At 48.9% G+C, this 21,710-nt stretch overlaps 2 protein-coding genes across 4 annotated transcripts in view; one reads left to right on the top strand and one right to left on the bottom strand.

The window, feature by feature from the left end:
* The window catches only part of NSMCE1 (NSE1 component of SMC5/6 complex), a 155,852-nt gene that overhangs the window by 54,491 nt on the left and 79,651 nt on the right, over positions 1–21,710 (bottom strand). The gene's annotated exons all lie outside the window — the stretch shown is intronic.
* On the top strand, positions 4,262–20,937 carry LOC148683673 (uncharacterized). Its single transcript, XM_088656817.1, has 7 exons — positions 4,262–4,393; positions 4,613–4,766; positions 12,454–12,575; positions 13,632–13,676; positions 18,965–19,109; positions 19,498–19,661; positions 20,496–20,937. The coding sequence occupies exons 1-7, from the start codon at positions 4,291–4,293 to the stop codon at positions 20,528–20,530; spliced, it is 768 nt and encodes a 255-aa protein (XP_088512943.1). The 5' UTR covers positions 4,262–4,290; the 3' UTR covers positions 20,531–20,937.

Below are 21,710 nucleotides of genomic sequence, written 5' to 3'. Positions count from 1 at the left end.
GTTTGGCATTTTATCTGGGTGGACATAATCCAGCACCGTTACCAGTCTTCTACCTAAGAGCAGCTCGGCTGGCGACTTGCCCGTCGCAGTACACGGCGTCGCATGCTGCAAAAATAACATTCGCGCAATGCGAGCTGACCAGTTACCCTCCATTAAGCGCGCAATGGATTCTTTGGCTGTTCTTACCATGCGCTCAGCCTGCCCATTGGAGGATGGGTGAAAGGGCGCGGATGTGACCCCTCTTATAAAGTTATCAGCCAAGAATGCCCTGAATTCTTGGGATACAAAAGCTGCCCCATTATCTGATACAATGGTCTCAGGTAACCCATGGGTTGCAAACAGCTGCCTCAACACCTTGATTACGGCAGCTGATGCCATGCTAGGGACCATCGCCACTTCTAACCATTTGGAATATGCATCAACGATAACCAAAAAGACCTTCCCTTGGAATGGCCCAGCAAAATCTATGTGCAGCCGGCTCCAGGGAGTCCTGGACTGCTCCCACCAGTGGACTGGTGCTCTGGCCACTTCTGGCCGCACCTCTTGGCATGCCTTGCATGTTCGTACCCATTGTTCTATGTTCTGGTCCATTCCAGGCCACCACACATAACATCGGGCTAGCGACTTCATCCTGACCATTCCCGGGTGTCCCATGTGAAGCGTCTCAAGAACCCTGTTTCTCAGTGGTGCTGGGATGATCACCCTATCTCTCCATAGGAGACAACCCTTATGCATGGACAATTCGTGCTGCCTTGTCGCATAAGGCCTGAATTTTTCTTCATGCGGACCACCTGGCCACCCCCTCCCCACCCAAGTGAGCACACGGGAGAGAACAGCATCTTTCCTCGTTTTCTCAGCTATATCAGTAGCTGTTACAGGAGCCCCCGGAAGTGTTTCTAGCATCATAATGTGCTCCGCCGGAGCAGGATCCTCATTGCTCCCGCCAGGAAGGGGCAATCGACTCAGTGCATCAGCGTGGCACAACTGTTTCCCCGGCACATGGGTCAAGGTGTACTGGAACCCATTCAGGAATATTGACCAACGCAACATTCTGGGGGAGAGAATTTGTGGTGTTTGTTTGTTTGGGTTGAACAACCCTAACAGTGGTTTGTGGTCCGTTTCAATGGAGAAATGGCGACCGTACAAATAATCATAGAACCTTTTGATTCCTGACACAATTGCTAGTGCCTCTTTATCAATTTGAGCATAGTTGCGCTCCGTGGGTGACAACGTACGGGAATAGAAAGAGATGGGCTTTTCCGACCCATCCGGTTCCCTATGACTCAGCACAGCCCCCAGGCCGTATTGAGAGGCATCACATGCCAAGACCAGCGGCTTCGACTCATCATAATGAGCAAGGACGCTCCTGCTACTCAGCATTTCTCGCAAGGAGTCAAAAGCCTTCTGCTGCTCCCGCCCCCATCGCCACACATTCTTTTTCTGCAAAAGTCTATGTAATGGTTCAGCTACCGAAGCTTTCTGGGGTAAGAATAAATGATAAAAGTTAATAAGTCCCAGGAATGACTGCAACTCCGTCTTGTTCTGTGGTCGTGGTGCCTCGATGATGGCCTTAATCTTAGCATCTGTGGGGTGGATGCCTGATGCATCAAATTTGAACCCCAAGAAATCCACAGTTGGCACCCCAAAACTGCATTTTTCTTTTTTCAGTTGCAACCCCACCTCCTTGAACTTGAGCAACACTGCACGGACACGCGCAACCAGTTCCTGTGGGTCTTTTCCAGCAATCAAAACGTCATCAAAAAATGGCAAGACCCCCGGCAGACCCCTTAACAGGCGTTCCATGAGCCCTTGAAAAATCCCTGGGGCCACACAAACTCCGAACTGTAATCTGTTAACTCTGAACGCCCCTTTATGTGTGACAATAGTCTGTGCTTCCGCTGATTGTGGGGTTACTGGCAGCTGTTGGTAAGCTTGTGCCAGGTCAATTTTGGCGAACACCTTGCCCCCAGCCAGTTTAGCCAACAGATGTGATACGACTGGAATGGGGTATGAGTTTCCCCTGAGTGCCTTATTGATAGTACATTTGTAATCTGCACATATCCTGACTTCCCCATTTGCTTTAAGGGGCGTGACGATTGGAGTCTCCCACTTAGCAGAGTCCACGGGTGAGAGAACTCCCTGCTTGACCAATTTATCCAGCTCTGCCTCGATCTTGGGTTGCAGTGCAAATGGCACTCGCCTTGGTTTGAGTCGGATTGGGGCCACCCCGGGGTCCAACTCGAAGTCAACTGGGGGCCCTTTATAACAACCCAGTTTTCCATTAAAGAGACCAGCAAATTCCTTGCATAATGCCTCGCTCATCTCAGGGCAGGTTTGGATTGAATTAAGCCCTGAGATACTCAGTCCCAGGGCGGGGAACCAGTCAGTGCCCAGGAGACTGGGGCGACTGCCCTTCGCAATCACCAGTTTGAGTACAGCCTGTTTGTCCCGGAACTGTACTCTCACAGCACACATTCCCATAACATGGATGCGGCCTGCTGAGTACGACTGCAAGGTTGCCGGGAAGGGCTCCAGAGGGGGCAACTTACCCCTGGGGAAGAATGTCTTCGCGGTCTGGTCCGACACGATGGTGAATGCAGATCCAGAGTCCACCTCCATGTCGCACTGCTGACCCTCAATCTTCACCTTGACGTGTGCCTTGCCTTGCGCTGGAAACTGCACGGCCCTCCCGTTGATCTCCGTTATGTAGTGGCAGTCCTTTCGAAAATGAGTTGCTGTGGGCGGTCTGCGATGCTCCAGTCTAGGTGCTCCTGTTGCTCCTGACGCCGCCGATCTACAGACCCTGGCGATGTGACCTGTCTTCCCGCACATCCGGCACATAGCATCCCTGAAACGACAACTCTTCCGCCCATGGTTTCCGCCACAACCTGGGCAACTGCCTCGGTGATCTTTGTGCACTGTGCAGGCCTGACGCACCAACTCGACCCCACGGACTGGGCTCTGGCTCGGAGTAGCCTCTAGCTCGTCCATGGCATGCGCAACTTCTATCTGTGGCTTAGTGGCCTTGCGACTGGCATCAAGCTCCTCTCTTTCATAATTCTCTGTGGCGGTGGCCTCCTTCAAGGCTGAAGCAAGGGTAACCTCTTCTTTAGCCACGATGCGTCTTCTGGCTTTCTTGCTGCTCAGACCACCAATAAACCGATCCAGGAGAGTCTCTTCCAGATTTTGGAAGCCGCAGTGCTGAGCGAGCTTCCGGAGTTCAGCCAGAAATGCGGATACAGACTCCCCAGCATGCTGCTGCCTCTTATGGAACTCCATCCGCCGGGCCATCTTGGTCTCAGTAGGCGCCAAGTGGCTTGTTAGGCAGGCAAGAATATCTTGGAGAGATGTCTCACTCAGCTTCGCTGGAGCAAGTAATGCCTTGGCTAGCTTGAAGGTCTCGGGCCCACAGTAGCTCAGGAATGTGGCCCTTCTTTTGCTGGCATCGGTGATCCCTTGAGCCACTGCGAAGAACTCGAAGCGTTCGACGTAGTCTTCCCAGGTGTGGGGCTCTGATGGCTGGAAGGGCTCCAATACCCTTGGACTCTCCATTGTCCTAGCGGGCAGGGTCGTCTTCTCAGCTGGCCAGTGAGTCTTGTTCTCAGCTGCAATCCGGACTCTGAGGCAGGGTTGTGTTTAACCGCTCCTCAGCATTCCGGATCCCATCCTCGTCGCCAGTTGTTGTGACGTGGGGTTTGTGATTTCAGCTCTCTTGACAAAACATGCTGGAGACAGTTCTCTAGTAACAGCTCTTTATTACAGTGAACAAGACTGAAGACTGAGGAGAGGAAAGCTACATTTATAGGGACAGGGGACTAGCTAGGAAGGGATACATTTTGGAGGGAACAATATCAAGCAATCACAGTGCTGCCTTTTGGAGGAAACCAATAAGACAGAGGATCCAAATACAGCAGCTTAAATGAACCAATAGTAGCTGTACCCTCTGGAACCAAAAGGCAGTTACTTTATCCTAATGCAAATACAGACAATAATAATACAGAGATAAAATCCTTTGACTCAATACACAACACCCAGCGCATTAGTTTGGTGCCCTGCTGCTCGAAATGAATTGTGTTCAATTCCCAAAGTGCCACTCCTCCCCTTCACTGGGTTGGTGAGCAAAATGTGCAGAGCAGCACGCAGCCAGGGCCGTCTTTCCCATAAGGCTTAGTGGTTCATTGCACCAGGGCGCAGGCCTCTCAGGGACGCCCCAGCGAGTGGGGGAGCTGCGCGGCTTTGCTGGCGGACTCCCCATTCTCTGCACGCCCGCCAGCTGGGCCCGTCAAACATATGGCTGGCGGGTGTGCAGCTTCCCTCCCAAGCCTCCTCGGGAAGAGAGTGATCCTAAGCCTCTGCAGAAACGGCCGGGGGAGGGAGCGAGGGAACCCGCCAGGTGAGGCAGAGGTGGGGGAGGGAGAAGGACGAGGAACGCGCCAAAACGTGTTGCCCCCGCCTGTTAGGTGGAGGAGGAGTTCCTGGAGAAGAAGCGGCTCCTTTCTTACAGTGGGAGGTGGTGATGGCAGCCACTGATTTCTATGGGAACATTTCTAATCCGTTTTTGTCCAATCTCTCTCCCCACCCCATCCATGTTTTCTTCCTGAAATGGCTGCAGCCGACCAGCAAAGGAAAAACTGGTTTTTCCTATCCTTCTCCCCCACCCTCCCTCGTTTGTGGCTGAAAATGGCTGTCGCTGACCAGCAAAGCACAAACAAGGAAGGAAGCAAGGAAGTGGGCAAACTTTGGCGCTTTGGATATATGAATCTGAGGTGTGTGTATAGTGAGGTTTGGGTACTAACTCCTCATGTTTGGATAAGTGAATTTTTGCATAGCAAGTGTTGGGCAACCTGCATGCATATTTCTTAGTCGTCGTCGTCGTCCCCCCAAAAAAAGTACAGTAATTCAAAATCACTTTTTTTAAAATAAAAAAATTCCTTCAGTAGCACCTTAAAGACCAACTAAGTTTATATTTTGGTATGAGCTTTCGTGTGCATGCACACTTCTTCAGATACACTAGAAACAGAAGTGTCAGACCATATATATATATACAGAGGGTGGTGGGGGTGGGTGGGAATGGGTGATGGGCTGATGGGAGTGGTAAACCTGGAGATGGCTGTTAATGGCTGCTGATGGCTGCAATTAGTACTGGGCTGAGGTGCTAAAGAAAGCTTGATCATGCATAATGAGATAAGAATCCGATGTCTCTATTCATCCCAGGTGCTTCCATGGTTTTAAGCTTGGTAATGATTTCCAATTCAGCAACTTCTCTTTCCAGTCTGTTCCTGAAATTTCTCTGTAATAAAACAGCTGCTTTGAGATCTTGTATAGAATGTCCTGGGAGATTGAAGTGTTCTCCTACTGGTTTTTCAGTCTTATGGTTCCTGATGTCAGATTTATGTCGTCACCATTATTTATTTGGTAAAAATCAGGTTGGTAAAAGTCTCGCTTCAGTTCATTTGCTTGGTTAGTAGAATGGTGGAGCAGGGAGTAAATGCAGGGAGATAACGATAAGAGCAGTCACAACTTGAAAGGTTTCTTCTTTAAAAAAATGCTGAGGCCCAGACGCTCCCCCAAGTGAAGGTCAGGAAGACTTTAAACAACTCCCTGCTGTACTTTAATTCCTTAAAACCTATGACTAAAACTTAAAACTTAAAACTGAGCTAAATTAAGTAGATAAGAATAAAACGAAAATAAAATATAAACACGGTATAAAACAGTAAAAAACTTAAAAACAAACCAGTAAAGTACGGAGGTCAGAAGGGAGGATGTTGATACTCCGCCATCTTCGCAGAACCTCGGGGAAACGCTCATTGTTTGTAGAAGGAGCGTCCTGGTTCATTTAGGTGTTTTATTTGGGGGGAGGGGAGATAGTGCTGCCCGCCCCATAAGCTCTGTCCACATTCAGAGGTGCTATACATTGAAAAAGCAAACAAACTAACAAGCAAACAAACAAGCAAAGAGAACCAGAAAGCCACATGGAAAGGGGGGTCATAGAATCATAGAGTTGGAAGAGACCACAAGGGCCATCCAGTCCAACCCCCTGCCAAGCAGGAAACACCATCAAAGCATTCCTGACAGATGGCTGTCAAGCCTCCGCTTAAAGACCTCCAAAGAAGGAGACTCCACCACACTCCTTGGCAGCAAATTCCACTGTCAAACAGTATAGGGTGGCAATGACCAGGGCCAGAATAATCCTGGTCAGGCCACACAGGCCCTAAGTAACCAGAGGGAATCCATGTTATGCAGCCAGTAGAATTCTCTCTTTCTTTGTTTCAGCACAAGAGCAACATTTTGCACAAAGAGACACACACAGCACTTCTAAGAAATTCTAGCTAAGCCACACTTTGTTCCATCCTGTCTAGCATAAACCACAAGAGCAAGAGGAACTCCATTTTCTAAATCTCTCTGTCTCTGATAGAAAGTAAATTAGACAGCACTTCTCTGTTTGTACCCTTCTCTGTAACCCATTGCGAAAGGAAGTTAGCTTAGCCACAAGATGTTCTGTTTCATCAGACTATAGAGGATGTAGCCCACCGCAAGTTCTAAGTAGAGCATGTTGTGACGTGGGGTTTGTGATTTCAGCTCTCTTGACAAAACATGCTGGAGACAGTTCTCTAGTAACAGCTCTTTATTAAAGTGAACAAGACTGAAGACTGAGGAGAGGAAAGCTACATTTATAGGGACAGGGGACTAGCTAGGAAGGGATACATTTTGGAGGGAACAATATCAAGCAATCACAGTGCTGCCTTTTGGAGGAAACCAATAAGACAGAGGATCCAAATACAGCAGCTTAAATGAACCAATAGTAGCTGTACCCTCTGGAACCAAAAGGCAGTTACTTTATCCTAATGCAAATACAGACAATAATAATACAGATATAAAATCCTTTGACTCAATACACAACACCCCTCCCCCCCTAGTGAGCACAGCAGACGTAATCCCTCAGGTACTGTGGGGTCCTACAACTTCTACCTGATCTCCTGACAACAGGTGTTGCAGGTTCTGGATTGGGTGTTACCTGTGGTGGAGGGGCTGCTATAGGGGTTTCATCAGGAACAGATGGAGTCCCAGACATCTCAGGGTCCCCTACCTGTACCTCGTCATCCTGAGGACTAGCAGGCCCTGGTTCATTTGCGGAAGCCCCTGGTGACTGCACCTCTGGGCCATCTTCACTCTGGTCTCGCAGCTGTGCGTCATTAGCCAGGGATGAATTATCTGACTCCTCCCTGCTGAGCGCCCGGCGCCTCAGCTGATCTATATGTCTCTTCCAAACTTGCCCATTTTCCAAGGTCACATAATAGGACACAGGTCCACTAGCCCGGGTGATCACACCGGCCACCCACCGCGGACCTCGTGAATAGTTCCTCACCCAGACCGGATCTTCAGGGGCGAGATACCTTGTTGTGTCAGTCTCAGCCTGGGGGGTTGCTCTTGAATTACGGTTTGGCATTTTATCTGGGTGGACATAATCCAGCACCGTTACCAGTCTTCTACCTAAGAGCAGCTCGGCTGGCGACTTGCCCGTCGCAGTACACGGCGTCGCATGCTGCAAAAATAACATTCGCGCAATGCGAGCCGACCAGTTACCCTCCATTAAGCGCGCAATGGATTCTTTGGCTGTTCTTACCATGCGCTCAGCCTGCCCATTGGAGGATGGGTGAAAGGGCGCGGATGTGACCCCTCTTATAAAGTTATCAGCCAAGAATGCCCTGAATTCTTGGGATACAAAAGCTGCCCCATTATCTGATACAATGGTCTCAGGTAACCCGTGGGTAGCAAACAGCTGCCTCAACACCTTGATTACGGCAGCTGATGCCATGCTAGGGACCATTGCCACTTCTAACCATTTGGAATATGCATCAACGATAACCAAAAAGACCTTCCCTTGGAATGGCCCAGCAAAATCTATGTGCAGCCGGCTCCAGGGAGTCCTGGACTGCTCCCACCAGTGGACTGGTGCTCTGGCCACTTCTGGCCGCACCTCTTGGCATGCCTTGCATGTTCGTACCCATTGTTCTATGTTCTGGTCCATTCCAGGCCACCACACATAACATCGGGCTAGCGACTTCATCCTGACCATTCCCGGGTGTCCCATGTGAAGCGTCTCAAGAACCCTGTTTCTCAGTGGTGCTGGGATGATCACCCTATCTCCCCATAGGAGACAACCCTTATGCATGGACAATTCGTGCTGCCTTGTCGCATAAGGCCTGAATTTTTCTTCATGCGGACCACCTGGCCACCCCCTCCCCACCCAAGTGAGCACACGGGAGAGAACAGCATCTTTCCTAGTTTTCTCAGCTATATCCGTAGCTGTTACAGGAGCCCCCGGAAGTGTTTCTAGCATCATAATGTGCTCCGCCGGAGCAGGATCCTCATTGCTCCCGCCAGGAAGGGGCAATCGACTCAGCGCATCAGCATGGCACAACTGTTTCCCCGGCACATGGGTCAAGGTGTACTGGAACCCATTCAGGAATATTGACCAATGCAACATTCTGGGGGAGAGAATTTGTGGTGTTTGTTTGTTTGGGTTGAACAACCCTAACAGTGGTTTGTGGTCCGTTTCAATGGAGAAATGGCGACCGTACAAATAATCATAGAACCTTTTGATTCCGGACACAATAGCCAGTGCCTCTTTATCAATTTGAGCATAGTTGCGCTCTGTGGGCGACAACGTACGGGAATAGAAAGAGATGGGCTTTTCCGACCCATCCGGTTCCCTATGACTCAGCACAGCCCCCAGACCGTATTGAGAGGCATCACATGCCAGGACCAGCGGCTTTGATTCATCATAATGAGCAAGGACGCTCCTGCTACTCAGCATTCCTCGCAAGGAGTCAAAAGCCTTCTGCTGCTCCCGCCCCCATCGCCACACATTCTTTTTCTGCAATAGTCTATGTAATGGTTCAGCTACCGAAGCTTTCTGGGGTAAGAACGAATGATAAAAGTTAATAAGTCCCAGGAATGACTGCAACTCCGTCTTGTTCTGTGGTCGTGGTGCCTCGATGATGGCCTTAATCTTAGCATCTGTGGGGTGGATGCCTGATGCATCAATTTTAAACCCCAAGAAATCCACAGTTGGCACCCCAAAACTGCATTTTTCTTTTTTCAGTTGCAACCCCACCTCCTTGAACTTGAGCAACACTGCACGGACACGCGCAACCAGTTCCTGTGGGTCTTTTCCAGCAATCAAAACATCATCAAAAAATGGCAAGACCCCCGGCAGACCTCTTAACAGGCGTTCCATGAGCCCTTGAAAAATCCCTGGGGCCACACAAACTCCGAACTGTAATCTGTTAACTCTGAACGCCCCTTTATGTGTGACAATAGTCTGTGCTTCCGCTGATTGTGGGGTTACTGGCAGCTGTTGGTAAGCTTGTGCCAGGTCAATTTTGGCGAACACCTTGCCCCCAGCCAGTTTAGCCAACAGATGTGATACGACTGGAATGGGGTATGAGTTTCCCCTGAGTGCCTTATTGATAGTACATTTGTAATCTGCACATATCCTGACTTCCCCATTTGCTTTAAGGGGTGTGACGATTGGAGTCTCCCACTTAGCAGAGTCCACGGGTGAGAGAACTCCCTGCTTGACCAATTTATCCAGCTCTGCCTCGATCTTGGGTTGCAGTGCAAATGGCATTCGCCTTGGTTTGAGTCGGATTGGAGCCACCCCGGGGTCCAACTCGAAGTCAACTGGGGGCCCTTTATAACAACCCAGTTTTCCATTAAAGAGACCAGCAAATTCCTTGCATAATACCTCACTCATCTCAGGGCAGGTTTGGATTGAATTAAGCCCCGAGATACTCAGTCCCAGGGCAGGGAACCAGTCAGTGCCCAGGAGACTGGGGCGACTGCCCTTCGCAATCACCAGTTTGAGTACAGCCTGTTTGTCCCGGAACTGTACTCTCACGGCACACATTCCCATAACATGGATGCGGCCTGCTGAGTACGACTGCAAGGTTGCCGGGAAGGGCTCCAGAGGGGGCAACTTACCCCTGGGGAAGAATGTCTTCGCGGTCTGGTCCGACACAATGGTGAATGCAGATCCAGAGTCCACCTCCATGTCGCACTGCTGACCCTCAATCTTCACCTTGACGTGTGCCTTGCCTTGCGCTGGAAACTGCACGGCCCTCCCGTTGATCTCCGTTATGTAGTGGCAGTCCTTTCGAAAATGAGTTGCTGTGGGCGGTCTGCGATGCTCCAGTATAGGTGCTCCTGTTGCTCCTGACGCCGCCGATCTACAGACCCTGGCGATGTGACCTGTCTTCCCGCACATCCGGCACATAGCATCCCTGAAACGACAACTCTTCCGCCCATGGTTTCCGCCACAACCTGGGCAACTGCCTCGGCGATCTTTGTGCACTGTGCAGGCCTGACGCACCAACTCGACCCCACGGACTGGGCTCTGGCTCGGAGTAGCCTCTAGCTCGTCCATGGCATGCGCAACTTCTATCTGTGGCTTAGTGGCCTTGCGACTGGCATCAAGCTCCTCTCTTTCATAATTCTCCGTGGCGGTAGCCTCCTTCAAGGCTGAAGCAAGGGTAACCTCTTCTTTAGCCACGATGCGTCTTCTGGCTTTCTTGCTGCTCAGACCACCAATAAACCGATCCAGGAGAGTCTCTTCCAGATTTTGGAAGCCGCAGTGCTGAGCGAGCTTCCGGAGTTCAGCCAGAAATGCGGATACAGACTCCCCAGCATGCTGCTGCCTCTTATGGAACTCCATCCGCCGGGCCATCTTGGTCTCAGTAGGCGCCAAGTGGCTTGTTAGGCAGGCAAGAATATCTTGGAGAGATGTCTCACTCAGCTTTGCTGGAGCAAGTAATGCCTTGGCCAGCTTGAAGGTCTCGGGCCCACAGTAGCTCAGGAATGTGGCCCTTCTTTTGCTGGCATCGGTGATCCCTTGAGCCACTGCAAAGAACTCGAAGCGTTCGACGTAGTCTTCCCAGGTGTGGGGCTCTGATGGCTGGAAGGGCTCCAATACCCTTGGACTCTCCATTGTCCTAGCGGGCAGGGTCGTCTTCTCAGCTGGCCAGTGAGTCTTGTTCTCAGCTGCAATCCGGACTCTGAGGCAGGGTTGTGTTTAACCGCTCCTCAGCATTCCGGATCCCACCTTCGTCGCCAGTTGTTGTGACGTGGGGTTTGTGATTTCAGCTCTCTTGACAAAACATGCTGGAGACAGTTCTCTAGTAACAGCTCTTTATTAAAGTGAACAAGACTGAAGACTGAGGAGAGGAAAGCTACATTTATAGGGACAGGGGACTAGCTAGGAAGGGAAACATTTTGGAGGGAACAATATCAAGAAATCACAGTGCTGCCTTTTGGAGGAAACCAATAAGACAGAGGATCCAAATACAGCAGCTTAAATGAACCAATAGTAGCTGTACCCTCTGGAACCAAAAGGCAGTTACTTTATCCTAATGCAAATACAGACAATAATAATACAGATATAAAATCCTTTGACTCAATACACAACAGAGCACAACCACAATTGTGCCTGTAAAATTCCACATAGACACGTGTATGAAGGTACCAGATACATAACGCCACTTAGTAGAGTTGGGCGGGTGACTTTGCATCTTGGGGTGCTCTCTCTTGATTGGTTGATGAAGTACTGCAGAAAGGCTGATCTTCACTCTGTCAAAAAGGTATAAAAGCTCTCTGTACATGGACAAGGGTGGGGCAGAATGAGGAATGGTTTTTTCCCTACTGCTCCATATTGTTTTGCCGACAAACCAATAATAAATTTGTTCAACTGCTTGAGATTTCGTCTGGTCAATTTGGGAAGCCACCTTACAACACCTTACAACAGCTTACAACAGCTTACAATCCACCTTACAACAGCTCTTACTGTCAGGACGTTCTTTCTAATGTTTAGGTGGAATCTTCTTTCTTGTAGCTTGAATTCATTGCTCTGTGTCCACTTCCCTGGAGCAGCAGAAAACAACCTTTCACCCTCTTCTATATGACATCCTTTTATATACTGCATTTGAACATGGCTATCATATCACCCCTTAACCTTCTCTTCTCCAGGCTAAACATACCCAGCTCCCTAAGCCGTTCCTCATAAGGCATTGTTTCCAGGCCTTTGAGTAGTGGTGAGTGTTTTGGGGCCCTAGCATCTGAGCCCCCTTGGCCCAGTCTCCTCCCAGCTACTCATAGAAGCTGAAGGCCTGAAGGGCAGGACAAGTGGTTGGCCACAGCTGGGCGACTGGCCAATGTCTCGTGGCTTCTGCCTGTTGGATGCTGGATGTGACTGTTGCAAAGGGGCTGGGCCTTGCTCTCAGTTGGGCCTTGAATAAGAGGGGGCTCCCTAATCCCTTTGCACAGGTAAGCGGGTGGCGTTCCGTAGTGAAGATCGCTCTAGGGTTCAGCCGAGCCTGCAGAGCCCCCATTGCCTGTGGCACGCATCTGGAGGGGACCAACAGGCTTTCAAAATACACTAACATTGTCTCTTCCCAGCAGGGCCAGGCACATTCCATCAGCAGCTCTCCGGATGGCCAACGGCAGGACGGGCTTTGGGGGGCCCCGGAGGAGGCCTTGCCTCCTCCTCTCCGTCTTCCTCGCTTGCTTCCTTTGGCACGGTAAGTCTCCGTGGAGGAAAGCTGCTTCTCTCTGCAAGAGGGCAGCCGGGCAGCCAGCTGGACAGAGAGCAAGGCCAGGAGGGGCGGCGGGGATCTTCCTACCAGAAAAGAATCCGCGGGAGACAAGAGCTTCCGACATAATGGCCACGCCCTGTAGGAGCTCTTAGCCAATGAGCGATGTGACAGCCCGGATTGACGTTTCTAGCTGGGAGCAGTGCAAGGCCTCAATATAACAAATGACAGAGGGAGACGCTCATTGTCTGTAGAAGGAGCGTCCTGGTTCATTTAGGTGTTTTATTGGGGGGGGGAGAGATAGTGCTGCCCGCCCCATAAGGACATGGGGTGGGCTCAGACACTTTTCAGACACATTTCAGTATAACTCTGAATGGTCACAGTTCCACCCTTAAAGGAAAAGTCACTGCAAAGTCAGGACTCAGGCTTATTTTCCCTGTACTGTATTAAAAAAAAAAACGCCCAACTGATGCAAATACTGCCCAGCCATAATACACATATTGTGCCCGATACGTTTCTGAGCACAATTCAAAGTGTTGGTTGGTGCTGACCTTTAAAGCCCTAAACAGCCTCGGCCCAGTTTACCTGAAGGAGCGTCTCCACCCCCATCATTCAGCTCTGAGGGCCTTCTGGCAGTTCCCTCACTGTGAGAAGTGAAGATACAACATACCGGTAGGTGCCGACTCCCTGTCCCCAGGGCTCTGGGTGCCTGAGCACCCGCAAAATTCCCCATGAAGGGGCCAGGCACCCACAAATTGTGGCACCAGGGCCATGCGTGTTGCATGGCACCCATGGTTGTGGGGCTAAGCTGGCACTCCTCGGTTACCAGGAACCAGGCAGAGGGCCTTCTCGGTAGTGGCACCCCCCCTGTGGAACACCATCAGGTGTCAAGGAAATAAAGAACTATGGTAATTTTAGATGGCTGACCCGTATAGGGAAGTTTTTAACGTTTGATGTTTTATTATGCTTTTATAATTGTTAGAAGCCACTCACAAGTGGCTGGGGCAACCATAAAATTGTTGTTGTTGTTGTTGTTGTTGTTAGGTGGCGTTGTGGCTGAGAAAATGAAGCTTCGATGCACTTGTATTGGTGAGTGAATGTGTGAGAGAGAGAGCACTGCAATGTAGCCCAGTTTTGCTATCCAGGCTCCGGAAGCATTGAATTGCTTGTTTGAGGAGGGGTTCCGGTTTCCGCCGGCAGGAATGGCGGACCTGTTTTCCATCTCTCTGACCTTCGTAAGGAATTTGGCGGTTGCTAGGGGAGTAAATGGCAACCCCCTACCCTCTCCGGGGGTTACGGAGAGGGGCCGCTGGCCCGCGATGCCCCCAGACCCACTCCGACTGTTTTTGGAGTGGGGGGAGCTTGGGCTGAGCACTTATGAGGGCCAGGACTCCCGGACGCTAATCTGCATGGCGGGGATTTCCATGGTTAAAGAAGATCATTAGGCTTAAATCTATGGACATACTTCAGAAGGAGGGGAAGAAGCGCTGTTTACTGCTGAGAAATTTATGCTGCTGAGGGAGAGGAGTCAAAGGCTGTATTTCATCTGAAAGAAGGATTGATGGGGACGGAGCGATAAGGGAAGTGAGTTTTTTTTATTTTTCTTCATATGAGTTACTTCGTACCTTCCCAGACGCGATGTCCTGGTTTGTTTGGAGTGAAAGAGAAGCAAAAGACTGTGTGAGTTGAACTTTATAAACTGTTGTTACTGAGCATATTTTTTAAAGATGTGGAGTTGCCGACGAGAAAAGCCCCCCTCTAGTTGGACGGAAGGAGTGCCTGAACGCGTTTGGAGGATTTATGAGCTGTGACGCACTTTGAATTGGAGCAGCGACCTGAAGCTAAGTTCAGCTATAGGGCAAGGAGATCCATTAATTTACCAAGAGTCTATGGTTTGATGTTTGGGTCTTCTGCCTGGAAAAGCTGTAAATTTTATAAAGATCGTTAATCTACCCGGTTATGAGAGAAAACGAAAGTGTTTTGAGTTTTTTTAAGATGGCGCTGCTTCGTGTTGACGCAACAGGGAGCTCCAGACCAAGAAGATTTATGGGGAGGCTGGACTGATTAACCCACACAGGAGAAAGAACATTTGTGAAACCTTGTTTGATATTTATCTCAGCAGCTGGGAAACAATCGGTTGAAAGTGGAAAACATCTATGTGACTGTAAGGGAAAGATTCGGATTATTATGAACTTGGAGAGACGATTTGAACTTTAGAAAAAAGACGGCAGTGGACGGTTGCGAGGAATCCCCAATTTCTTGAAGCATGGGAACCCAAAAAAATTTTTTAGATGATTTGGCATAATATTCGGTTTGATTGATATATATGTGTATAATTTGAAATAACGAATGTGATATAATTGGTTTTAATTGGAAAATTAATAAAAATATATTTTTTTAAAAAAAGAATTGCTTGTTTGAGGAAAATGCAGTCAAACAAAGGGGGAGTCTCTAAATTGTAGGAGCAACTTAGCAGAGGACCATCGGCTTTCTCGCCTAAGGTGGCTGGGAGAGAAAGAGGGTGACTTGTGCATGAAGGGGATTTGATCAGAAAAACACCATCCCTCACTCCTCCATCTCTCAAAAAGCTCTAGAAACTCGCCCCATGGCTGTTATATTCTATTGGGAGTTGCACTGCCTATTGATCTGAAATAAAAGGTTCCTAAGTTTAAAACCAGCTCTGTCCGCATTCAGAGGTGCTATACATCTGAAGTAAAATTTAAGCTGGTTCCTATGAACCCAGAGAAATGGATCCTGACCCAGGAAGAGCCCAAGGATCCAGGCAAGCAGGCACGATGTTGCCGCTGGCCGTAGAATGACAGAGACCAAACTAAGGCTGTGAAAAGCAAAGTACAGTTTATTAAAGAATAAAAAACTGTTGCAACAGGGTCCTTCCTCTCACGCAGGAGAACAAGGAAGGAACCCCAAACAAAGGTGTCTTGCCCTTAAAAAGAAATTTGAAATTGGTTTCAGCCCACCCCCCAGAAGCATCATCCATATGTCACAGAAGGGGTGTAGCCCAAGACCCCTCTCCCTAGATTCATCATAGGTACATCATGAAAGGGGAGGTCTGGTGGCAGTAATCTGAGCAGTCTGGACCCTGCCCCCTGCCCCCAAAACCTAATCAACAAAAAAGAGAGATATTTACATTTCCCTGTTTCCCAGCCAAGTTAATCACACCCTTTTGTCTGGCACCCAGGTATCAGGATGCCAGGGATTATCACTTTAATTCCTGAGACAATGAGAAGGTTCCCCCCACCCCCCTTCTTCCTTGCAGAGGAACACCTGGTCAGAGAGAGAGAGTCAAAATGGTGTCAGTCAGGCCTGTCTTCCTATGCTGCTTCAGACATGTTTCTGTACATTCATGTACATGTTTTATGAACAATTATTATATATATATATATATATGACCTCAAAATTCTTATAACACATCTAAATAGCAAACAAACTGACAAGCAAACAAACAAGCAAAGCAAAGAGAACCGGAAAGCCATATGGAAAGGGTTTCAGCTGCCTGAAATGGGCTGAGGCTGCTTGGGTCAGGTTTCCAGGAGGCCTGCTTTTCTGGTATTGTTGGGGGTTTTGAAACTCTGCAATAAGCCAGAAACCCACCATTTGACCCCATTTCTTCCCCCCTCCAAAAGCGGTCTGCATTCCTCTCATCACCATCAGCATACGTCCAGCCATAGTCATTGGGTGTGCGGGGGGGGGGGCAATGACTTGGGGTCTTAAGTTGCATTATCCACATTATCTACATGGACTGGCAGGACTTTAGCTGTCATTCCTGCACTGCAGACAAAGGGGGTAGGTGATGTCACTAGCAGCAACCCTACAGTTCTAATTCTATGAATTTTCTTGAGTTCATGGGTGCTCCGTCTGTCTCCCCACTGTTTGTGTCAGGAGATCCTTCCTACTTCTCTTTAGTAGTGCAACAGTATAATTTTTCCGGTACATTGGGCAGATGTTGTTCTTTCCCCTCCCTCCTTCACAGGCGAACTCATTGGGGGCGTCCAAGGAAGCTAGATTTTGGGAGACAAAGCAAGGTCTTCCCCACACACTTAAAACATTATGGTACTCACTTCCACAAGTGATGACATCTAACTTGGACAACTTAGACAGGATGAGACAAATTCATGAAGAAAGAGGAGGAGGAGGAGAGGGCTGTCAGTGGCTACTAGCCACGTTGACCGTTTTCCCTCCAGTGTCAGAGGCAGTAAATGCCTCTGAGTAATGCCACTTACTGGAAATGGCAGTGGGGGCTCTTGCTGTGCCCAGGTCCTGTCTGTGAGCTTCTACCCTCTGGGGCATCTGGTTGGCCACTATGGGGACAGGAGCCGGAGTGGTCCTTCCTCATGGCTGCTTCTATGTTGAGGGAGTCGACTTGGTCTGCCCTCAGATTTCAGGGGATGGAAGAAGAGAGAGAGATTTCCAAGAGTGTGGGGAAAGGGGTGGCATATACGCCACCTGTTTCCCGGGTTGAGTGGATTGCCTTCTTGGAGAAAGACCAGTTGGTAGCATGGGTATAGCAAAAGGAGGGCAGCTGCCCCCCTAAATCAAGTAAATCAATAAAAAGTAACTGAGGTTCTGCCCCCCCCCCAACATAAAGCCTGGCCACCCCCATGGTAGGGAGCAGGGTTGCCAACTTGAATAAAATATGGCGGGGGGAAGCCCCACCCCACATAATTGATCACATGATCTGGTGCACCCACACCATTTGAATGGCAATACCCATCAACCTGGGGGAGGGCGGCCCTCTGCCCCTTAGAGTTGGCTCCTATGGTACGGAGCAAGAGCAAGGGGGGGAGCGCTCGGGTAATTATGGGGGAGAATTTGGAGATCCACACTTAGGTGAGCATGAAGGAGAAAGGGTTTTATTTATTCCGTGCTGTGCTTCTTTCCCCTGCTTCAATAAAATTCCCAGGGCAGCGAGCTCCTAACATTTCAATGTGCGACAACTCCAAGTAGAAAGCACCCTAAAACGGATCCTTGTTACCAGAGCTTTGTTCAGTTCCATCTTGAAGGAGTCCACTTGGTCCGCCCTGAGATTTCAGGGGATGCAGCAGAGCGAGATCAAGATCCCAGAGTCAGTACAGGAGAGCAGCTGGGCAGGTGGGAAGGGCCCCTCACCTTTGGGAGACAGACGCTGCGCCTTCCCTCCTGGGGGGGGGCATGCTAGTCCTGTGGTTGTTTCATTTCCGGAGGGCTGAGTAAGCTGAGCTGGAGATGTCATGGCACAATCTGGAGCACAGCTGCGTTGCATAGGAAGTGGCTCAAGGAAGCAGTCAAGGAAATGAACCGAGGGGCACTGAGGCATTTCGCAACGAGTTTCAGCATGGGGAGTGAAACTGGATAGAGAAAAGTCTCCTCCTCTCTCTCATAATGCTAAAAGTCAAGGACATCTAGTGATGCTTAATGTTGGAAGATTCAGAACAGATAAAAAAGGAAGAACTTCTTCATCCAGCACAGAGTTAAAATGTGGAACTTGCTCCCACAGGAGGCAATGATGGCCAACAAATTTGATGACTTTAATCCAATTTCACAGGACCGTCAGTGGCTACCACCATGATGGCCATACTCTGCCTCTAATCAAACATGGAAACCCTTCCAGATCCCATTTTCAAGAAACCACAGTAGGTGGAGAGTCTCTTGTGTCTGAATACCGCTTGCAAGCTTCCCACTGGCGCATCTGAGAGAGCAGGATACTTGGCCTGATCAAGTGTCAGGGCTAGTTTCATGTTTTTAGGAGAGCATTATAAACGTTGAGGTGAGCAACCCAATGCACCTGGAGGAGAAAAAACAAGCAGCAGTCAGCATAGAAATTTAAGGCTTGTCCTTGGAAGGTCTTTTTTCTAAGGCAGAGGCAGAGTTAGCTTTCCAGACTCAGACACAATGCGTTCTCTACCCCAGGAATATTTTTTATAAACAAAATATATATAAACAAAAGGTCCCCCTGGGGCAGAGTCAGATCTAGGCTTTATTTCACCCTTGTCAAAGACACAGCTTGACACACAGACACACACAGAGACACACACGAACACACACACACACACACACACACAATCACACACACACAGGTTGAGCCTCAATGGCACCCATTTGGAGGCTTCACTCAGGGCAAAAAATCTGGCTAGCTCCCCTGTAATTACAGCTCTGCCCTGACAAAACAGGAGTAGAGCAGAGATTCTATCCCTTTCTGCAGTGGAGTCACGGAGGGCCAAAGTGTGGCTTTGCAGAGGCCCTTTCAGGGTAGGCCTCCTCTGAATATGTAAGTTTCATTGAGTAAAACATTCCTACACTGCTTTCCTCTGAAAATCTGGAGATGATGCACAATAGTTGGTGTCAGTCTGGCACTCAAACAAACTCTTGTTTCTTTCTAGCCGCATCCTCAAAGGACATCCAGCCAAGTTGCTTCACAGACTATGACTCCGAAGTGGGTTGTTCCTGGGAAGTGGACGCCTCTACCGACTGCCCCAAGAAGTTCCTCCTGCGTGTTGAAACGATTGATCAATTCAGTGGCCGAATGTAGGTCATACTGTGAAACGAGAGAACTGCCACCAGATCTCCTCTTTCCTCTGTTGGGTGATTCTGGGGATGGTGGTACCCTCCTCACAACTTACCACTGTGAGTTTTCCAAAAGCAGAATAAGAAACGCAGGATCCAAAGGGTTTCTCATTACACTTTTCACTGGACCACTTGTGGTTGGAGAACTTCCAAGGTGCACAGATTTATCTCGTCTTGCACACTTGCAACTTTCCCTGGGGGTCTGGGGAATCCACAGCATGGTGCAGCTGGAAGCATTGCAAAGCCCCTCTCTCACTTGGGCTGAGCTTTCCCAAATCGAGGCTGTGGCAGAAATAATCTGAGTGTTGTCTACTTTGAAAACATCTTTTAAGTCTTACCATTGTTCCAGGAACTCATTGGAGTGTTCTCCTAAGAACAAGAGAGGCCAGAATGGGACCCCCAAGTGTACTTGCGCCCTTCAGACTAAAGAAGTGTATCGCTTCATGTATCTTTTCTCAGTGGAGGCCAAAGGGAAAGAGATCTGGAAGAAGAGTGTGGACCCTGATGACATTGGTAAGGGATCCTTTGGTCTGGCAGACTCTCCTTGCGCATTCCTGGGGGCTGCTCTGAAGAACAAGACAAGAGGAGCAGCATACAAGTGGGGTGGGAAGGGTGGGTTTGTTTTCATGATTAGCACCAATCAATGCTCAGAGACCTTCCTTAGCCCCTCCTGCATCCATCTTAGTACATTATGCAAAGTCACCACCTTAAAGGGTGGTAGGTTTATTGTGGCAGAAACCTTTGTAATGGAGAGCCCCCTTCTTCAGGTGCCTGGAGGGGGATACAAGACTTCTCAGAGTAGACTGGCTTGAGATCAGGGCTGCCAGCCCCAAGCCATTGCTTTCCTTTGGATTACAGAACCTAGGGGAGGGGTGGCAGATGCAGCCCTCCAGGCCTCTTTCACTGCCCCATTACTGTTCCACACACTCCTAGTTCCTTGGCTAGGCTGAATTGCATCTTTTCTTCCTTGTCTGGATGGAGGAATGTGCCCAGCCCTGGGCCCCTGGCTGTGGCTGCCCCCACCCCCTCAGGTGGGAAATGGCCAGGCTCAGGAGGGAGGGAAGGCGATCCTTCCGCCATTTGGTCTTGAGCCCTTTGATTTCATCTACAGAGCTTCCATTGCAGCTTGTCTTGAAACAGTTCTCTGAAATTTATTCCCTTGTGCATTGCTACATAAGAGTCCAAAATCAATTTTCTATCATATCCCAAAATGATCTCCTTCCATAGAAAGTTGGGAAAGAGAAGAATTCCACTCACCAGAAGAACCTCCTCCCAGTGTTTTCCTGCGGTGTGGGAAGGACCACATAATGTAAACCTGTTTGCTTCTGGGGGGGTTTTCCTTCAAAGGAACGCAAACGCATGACAATGGACATGCAACTTAAAATCACCGTAGGCAGCCTCATGCCAGCAACAACCTATATTGCTAAAGTGCATCAGAAAAATTATTTCCTCGGGAACAACTGGAGTGATTGGAGCAACCCGATAAGTTGGAAAACAGCTGGGTGGGTCTGGTAAGGCACCTGTTTATTATTAGCAATCTGTTGGCATCCCAGCTGGCATCCCTGTGTGTTCTGGGCTCCACATTGTGGGCTCTTTTTTCTGGATTTTGTAAACCTTCTGGATTTGTGAAATATTCCGACCCCACCCGCAGGAACGTTTGTGTATCATCCGGCCCCTTTGAGTGAGCGACAGCATTTCTCTCACATTGCTGAAGGTCTTGCATTTCCAATCAGCTAGACATCGAATTAATATGCAGACCTCTCACTTAATTCAGCACAATTCTCTGCTGTAGACAATACCTCTTTCTGAAGTCTCCCCAATGATTTTTATTGTTTCTCATTTAAATAAAGACAAGAACACACAACTACATTAACTTGTCCAGTGGTCCATTCTTATTAAATTCCATACATAGTACATAGTGCACATGCAATAAGTTAGGTATTGTCAATTCAAGTAGCCTCTCCACAGAGATTCCTGTGTTGAAAGTGGAATAAAAGTATCTTCTGTCTCATTTATAAAGGAAAAGAAAGGAAGTCAACATCACCAAAAGCAGGGGTAGGCAATCTAAGGCCTGTGGGCCAGATGGGGCCCAATCGCCTTTTCAATCCAGCCCATGGACAGTCCAGGAATCAGTGCTTTTTTACATGAGTAGAATGTGTCCTTTTATTTAAAATGCATCTCTGGGTTATTTGTGGGGCCTGCCTGGTGTTTTTACATGAGTAGAAAGTGTGCTTTTATTTAAAATGCATCTCTGGGTTATTTGTGGGGCATAGGAATTCGTTCATTTCCCCCCCCCCCAAAAAAAAAAATTAGTCTGGCCCACCACATGGTCTGAGGGACAGTTTTCAGCCCATGGCTGAAAAAGGTTGCTGACCCCTGACCAAAAGTGTCTATCCTTGAAGTGCCTTTAATTACACTTTTGTGGTGAGTAAGGCCTTCTAATGGAGCCACACTCCAAATACTATTTAACCAGATCTCTGTGGGGAGTTCTATAGATTGTTTCCAAATTCGGCTTTTATAAATTGGGCTGCTAATAACAGAAAAAATACTAAATGTCTGCAT

This window comes from Zootoca vivipara, chromosome 13 (assembly GCF_965207765.1).
Source record: "Zootoca vivipara chromosome 13, rZooViv2.hap1.1, whole genome shotgun sequence".
Classification (NCBI taxonomy): domain Eukaryota; kingdom Metazoa; phylum Chordata; class Lepidosauria; order Squamata; family Lacertidae; genus Zootoca; species Zootoca vivipara.
Note: the sequence above shows the minus strand (reverse complement) of the source record. Positions and strands in the feature narration are given on the sequence as shown.